Raw genomic sequence first — 6,000 nt, 5'->3', positions numbered from 1 at the left:
CAGTGAGTATACCTGGTGCCCACAATTTGATTTCCAAATACCAGGAAACCATTTGCTTTCCAAGTTCTTTTCTCCTGGAATGAAAGGAACCAGGAGCTTCTTGGAGAAATGGCTGGGAGAGGGAAAATGTGAGTAAGCCTGGAATATCTTGTAGTGCCAGAAAGTGATTAAAAAATGATGGGGGCAATGTTAAAGCCAACGTTGTTGGCAATGTTGGCAATGGGAGCCAACCTGAAAAAGTTCCCAATGGCCAAATCTGGGTCAATTTGAGAAAAAAAACAAAAAACAAAAAAACCCCAAACCCCCCTACGTTAGTATTAGTTTATAACTCACAGACTAAAACAGATATTCATTAGTTCATACTGAAATTATCAAGTAAATGGGGGGGGGAGGACAGGTCTTCTTTACAGTATAGTATCAATTAATACATATATACATGGAAAAAGGAAATAGAAGTAATCATTAAGCAAATAAAACATTAATCCTGTTATAAGCAAGAACAGATGATGATGGAAGCTAAAATCAGTAGACAAAATTACAAGGATAAATAAGACATTTACACAGTTTCAAAGAATCTCCCTAGAAGATTCTTATTCATTTCAAGGAAAAACTCATAATCTTACAGTGGCAAAACCCACGACCTTAGCCATGTGATCAAAGCTCACACCACCCCTTGCTAGGAGGCACTAAGAAGGTTACAAATCACTTCTGTGGTGGTCTTGCCAAGAATGCAGACTCTCAGTCCAATCATATGAAAACACTAGACAAGCTCAAATTGAGGTATACTCTACAAAATAACTGGACTGGACTCCTCAAAAGTGTCAAGGTCATGAAAGACAAAAAAAGATGGAGAAACTGCCACAGGCTGACAGAGATAAAGGTAACACAACAGAATCAATGCAGGATCCTGGATTGGATTCTGGACCAGTAAAAACATCAGGGGAAAAAATGGCAAAATTTCAACATCCACAGATTAGTTAACAGTATTTTATCAATGTTAACTTCCTAGTTCTGACAACTACAGTATGGTTTTGTAAGATACCAATATTGGGAGAAGCTGAGTGAAGAGTACATGGAAATTCTCTATTTATACAACTTTCTGTAAGTAAAAACTATTTAAAAACAAAAAGTGAAAAACAACAAAAAGAACAGCAGTCACTGAGGTAGGGAATAGCAGACACAACTCCTGAGGGACTAGACAGTGATTGTGGGAGCATCTGCTAGAGCCCATGCCCTGACTCTGATTGCACCCACTATATTGTTAGGACATTCTTCCATTACCAAAGGGACTTTGATTCCTGCCTCCATTCTCTGCTTCCTGAAAGAGACTAGCTAACACCACAGGAGGGTTGCATGAAGGCCCAGCAGGAGGAAGGTGGATGGAGTAGTTATCAGTGGTGGCTACTGCAGGTGGTGCCCACGAACGCACTGGGCCTTGTCGTGCCTTGCTTGGCTGCGGTTGAAACACAGCTGGTCTGCCTTTGAGGTATGGTGTCTAGACTTCTGCTTAGGGACTAATATGTAGACTGAATAAACTGCATGTATATTCCAGGCTAATAAAGCTAGAACAGCAGTACAGACAAGGCTGAGGCAGACTCCATGGCTACTTGGGTAGAGCCCTGTCCCATGATCTCTCCCCCTACAGCTTCCCAATGTCTACACTGTTGGTCTCCTGAAGGAAGTCCCCACAGAGCTGAGCGTGCTTGGTCATCTGGGACTGCTGTTCTGTCCCAGAGTAGGGTCCTGGAATAGGGTAGAGTAATGAACAAGTCAGGCCCCCTCCTAGAGGTGTCCTAACCTGACCTAGTTCCCAAGGCTGGAGAAACATGGTTTGGTCTGACCCCAGAACATGGGGTGAAGAACAGTGGGCATAATACAGCAGTGGGAAGAGGAAAGCTTCTATGGGTCCCTTCCTCTTAGAATTTTAGGACATGAGGCGGTATAGATTAAACTGCAGAATCATCCATGTGCCTGGGCCTCTGCCCTCTTTCTCTGCTCCCAGTGACATTCTGGGGACTGAGTGGCATGCAGGCTGGCAGAGGGTGGCAGGTACAGCTTGGTCCTCATCTTCTTTCAGCCATATCTGTTCTTAGCTGCCACACTCCTGAACTTCCTGGGGACATGATAAAGTTCCAGGGACTATGGGGCTTGGGGATCATTCTGAAGGACACAGACAAGGAACCTCCCTCCCCCTTGCCTTGAAGGGGGTGCACAGGAAGCTCCTCTCCTGGAGGCTTGTTAGCAGATTATGGGCCCACAACCGAGGGGCCAGGGTAGGGCAAAACCCCTGCTTCAGGCTTTGGGGCTGAGGGTCTTCCAGGGGCTGTGAGGAGGCGAGCAGGCCTTAGGCTGTGTAGCGAGGAGGGAGAGGCACGAGGGGAAGATAGGTCAGTTGCCATGCCACAGCCAAGGGGCCTTTATTAGATGTGAGGGCACACGTAGGCAGGCTGCTAGATGCTAGATGGTATAGCACACCTTCTCAGGGTGTAGTGGTGCCTGGATGTCCAGCCTGTGGGTCTTGCTGTCCTTATCGATGATCTCTAGTCGCAGCTTGGGTAGACGCTTCTCAGCCTGGGGTGAGGGCAGTTCTGGGCTTTTGAGCAGTTGCTTGTCTGAGTCTTCCACAGTGATGCGCAGAGTACAGCCCCCTGGCAGCAGGTCCTGTTCGTAAGCTGCCGCCAGCTGGTTCACCACACGGCGTTCTACCTGCAGGTTGTAGGTGAAGAGGTCATCACTGCCTCAGCCTGTGCTCAGCCTGTGGCTTGAGCCTGGAGGCCAGCTTCTATCACTTACTGCTAGAACAGGTCAGATACCTTTCTGAGCCTCAGTGTTCTCATTTGCAAAGTGGGGCTAATGACACCTAGCTTGTAGAACTATGCTAAAAGTTCAGTGAATCAGTTTCGGGGCTCCTAGTCCAGGTCCCCACTTCTGGTAGGGTTCACACTTGGCCACCCTCCAGACAGGGGTTTTACTTGATCGTTTTGTGTTTATGGTTCTGAAGAGGCATCTGCTCTGGGTGCGAACAATTCCAGCAGCCAACCTATAGGGAGACAGGCTGGGAGCCCAGGGATTAGGTCTGTGGGGAGTTGTGGGGAGGTGTGGCGGTACCTCACTTCTCAGGCTCTTGTGCTTACCTCATGCTTGATGGAGCGGGCGCCATAGTGCACATTATAGCCATCGACCAACACATCTGCCACCTCTCGGTCCCAGAGCAGTGTGATGTTGTGCCTTTGCTTGGCCTGAGATGGGTTAGACAGAAGTGTACCCGCATGTGGCCCAGTGCTTTCCATCTTTTTGCCATTCTGGCCTGAGAGTCTCCCAGGGCTACTGGTCCCACACCACTGTGCTCCACCTTTTAGGAGAGGGGTGTGCTCCCAGTCTAGTGTTCCAGACTTCCTGTGGTCAGATGTCCCACCCCCACCTACGGGCGGTACCCTCTTACTCTCTTGGCCCAGAAGTTTAGTTCCTTGTTGACGAGTTGGATGAGCTCCGAGTGGCAGAAGGGGAGGAAGTAGACAATTTCATTGATCCGTCCCAGAAACTCGTCCCTCCGGAAGTGAGCCTGCAGGGCCAGGTTAGGGGTGGGTTGAGCTCTGTGATCCAGAGGGGGTTAGGGGAATTACTGGACTCTGTTGTGGAAGACAGGGCTTTCATATCACCAGGATGGCTAAGACCCCTCCTCCCAACCTTGGACTCTACCAGGAAGTGCCAAGAAACACCTCTTACTTTTAGGATGGGGCGAATCACATTCTCCTTGAAGTTCTTGGAGATGGTGATCTTGTCACTAATCTGGACATCTCCTGTGGAGATAATCATAAACTGCTTACTCCCCACACTGAGGGAGCTTGGGGGCTGTGCCTGTCCCTTGGCCCCACCATGAAAAGAGCCCTTGTCCTGCCTGTCTGTGTGATCCTGGTCAAGGTTTGAGGCTTTCTGGGTCTCAGCCTGGTCTCCTCCTCTGACGAGGTACTTTGCAAAGCCCTTTCAGCTCTTGTGGGCTTTAAAGTCTGGGATTCCTTGGGGTGGGAGTCGTGTGAGGGAGGGAGAGGAGAGGAGAAGAGTTAGGTTCAAGACTTGAGAGTTCTGACTTGGAGGAAGGGGATGCAGAGCTCAGTCCTGAAGAGAAAGGTGACAGACACAGCCTCTGGCCAATGTGTTCCTCCTTTTCAGCACTCTCCAGGGCCTGCCTATGTGGAAAGAGGCCCTGGGTGAAAAAGGCTGTGTCCACTGCCTTACCAATTTCCACCTTCTGTCCTCCACTGCACCAACGCCTCGCTCCCTATTGAGTGTGTGTTTCTTTAGACCCTTGAGACCCAGGCCATCTCCCGGTCCCTCACCCTGGTGTATCTCTGTTCATTCCTGCCTGGAGCCCTCCTGTCACCCAATAGAGTTGGGGCTTTTGTGAGAAAGTGGGGGCACTGTCTCTTCTGTCCGCCCCCCTTTACTACCTGGTACGGTGTCTAGTGTCTGCTCAGTGTCAGTGAGGGACAAAGCTGCCTACTAGGACCCTCAGCTAGGCCCAGGACCCCAATCCCATCCTTGCCCCCAGGAGACAGGTTAGTCACTGGTCCAGACAGCTCAAAACAGCTGCTATACCAAGGTTTTCAGCGATACGGTTACGGCTCATCTCCAAAGCCTCCTGCCTCAGCTGCAGTGCGTGCTGTGCAATCTCATCACTGGCCACGTTGGAGGTCATGATGAAGATGGCATCCTTGCAATCAATGGTCTTCCCTTTTCCATCTGTCAGCCGGCCCTGCGAAGGGAAGAGAAGGGACTGTTCAGTCAGGGAGTTGTGAGCCAGGGCAGACTTTAGCACTCTCACTTCTCACCTCCTCCAGGAGGCCTCCCCAGAACCCCATGTGCCTCCCCCAGCACTGGCAGTCAGCTGCTCCCTCCTCTGGGTTCTCTGAGTGCTGGACTCACACCCAGGCTGTAGTGCTCAATGCCTTGGGCTGCAACTGATCCACCTACTGTGAGCACTTCCAGGTGAGGGTGCACCTGCTCTGCGGCATCTCTCAGGGCACTTAACTACCTCTGGCATCCAGAAGAGTAGCCATCCATTTATCTCAATCATCCAACACATTTTCTTGGAGGCCCTCTCTGGGCCAGGCTCTGTGGCGGAAGGTATGGGGACTTACTAAGCCTTCCCCATACTCCCAGACTAGGGAGGCAGTGAGATCCAGGAAATAAGCAGTGGCAGTTCAGTATGTTAAGCAGATGATAAAGGGAAGCCCAGGGTGCTGCAGAAATTTAGAGGGGGGCACTTCACGGGTCTGCTGTGAGGACTGGATGTGGTCACACTGGTCAAAGATCCTTAGTAAAGCATGCTGTACAAGTGTTTAGAGCCATAATTACTGAGTAAATGAGACAACATGAGTTGAAACAGGTATAATCTCTGTATCTTTGGAGTAGCCATCTGGCCTGAGAGAGAGGGACAGAAAACAAGCTTCCTCCTTTAACCACCTAGGGAAGTCTCCTTGGAATCTTTAGCTCTTTCCCGAAGTGACACTGGAGGCATCTACAGTATAGAAGACAGAAGCACCAAAGAAAAGGAATAAACAGCAGAGGGCAGAGAGAGAAGAACTGTAACAGTATAGGGTCCTGGGGCCAATTAGCTCAAGGGAAGAGCTCCACCCACGCAGCAAGTATCAAGGGTGTCACCATACAACAGCACTTTACACCATTTAGATCAACAGCAAGGATCAGGGACTCGTGGAGAGAAAGTAACAGAGTAACAGTGGTGAACATTGGTGGGGAACTTCTACTTTCATCATAGGCACTCTGCTTAATGTGCTCTGTGCCCTGGTTCACTCCACCTACTAGAAAGTAGCTTCGCAAGCACAGAAGCTGGGTCTAGAATAGGATATAGCAGAGTAGGTGCTAGACACCTGGTTGCTGTATGCCTGAACCCTTACCATCACCCTCAGAGAAGTTAAGTAACTCATTCCAGGTTTCACAGCTAGAATGTAGTAGGGCTAAGACCTGAACTGTCTAACTTCA

General features: G+C 49.6%; 1 protein-coding gene across 4 annotated transcripts in view; it reads right to left on the bottom strand.

The window, feature by feature from the left end:
- Positions 1-348: 348 nt before the first annotated feature.
- The window catches only part of CLPB (ClpB homolog, mitochondrial AAA ATPase chaperonin), a 160,797-nt gene continuing 155,145 nt past the window's right edge, over positions 349-6,000 (bottom strand). For 2 of the 4 annotated variants that reach the window (XM_008070282.2, XM_021718692.1), the window contains 5 exons: positions 4,597-4,753; positions 3,727-3,800; positions 3,443-3,562; positions 3,135-3,239; positions 2,389-2,706 (listed from right to left, as the gene is read on the bottom strand). In XM_008070282.2, the coding sequence (XP_008068473.1) occupies positions 2,458-2,706; positions 3,135-3,239; positions 3,443-3,562; positions 3,727-3,800; positions 4,597-4,753 (705 nt within the window). In that variant the 3' untranslated portion in view covers positions 2,389-2,457. Of the gene's footprint in view, positions 2,707-3,134; positions 3,240-3,442; positions 3,563-3,726; positions 3,801-4,596; positions 4,754-6,000 lie in introns of all 4 variants that reach the window. The other 2 variants (XM_021718690.1, XM_021718691.1) reach the window with 2 other exon arrangements.

The sequence above is a fragment of the Carlito syrichta genome, unplaced genomic scaffold (genome assembly GCF_000164805.1).
Source record: "Carlito syrichta isolate Samal-C Ts95f unplaced genomic scaffold, Tarsius_syrichta-2.0.1 Scaffold313283, whole genome shotgun sequence".
Taxonomy (NCBI): Eukaryota; Metazoa; Chordata; class Mammalia; order Primates; family Tarsiidae; genus Carlito; species Carlito syrichta.
This window is presented reverse-complemented; position numbering and strand designations above follow the sequence as displayed.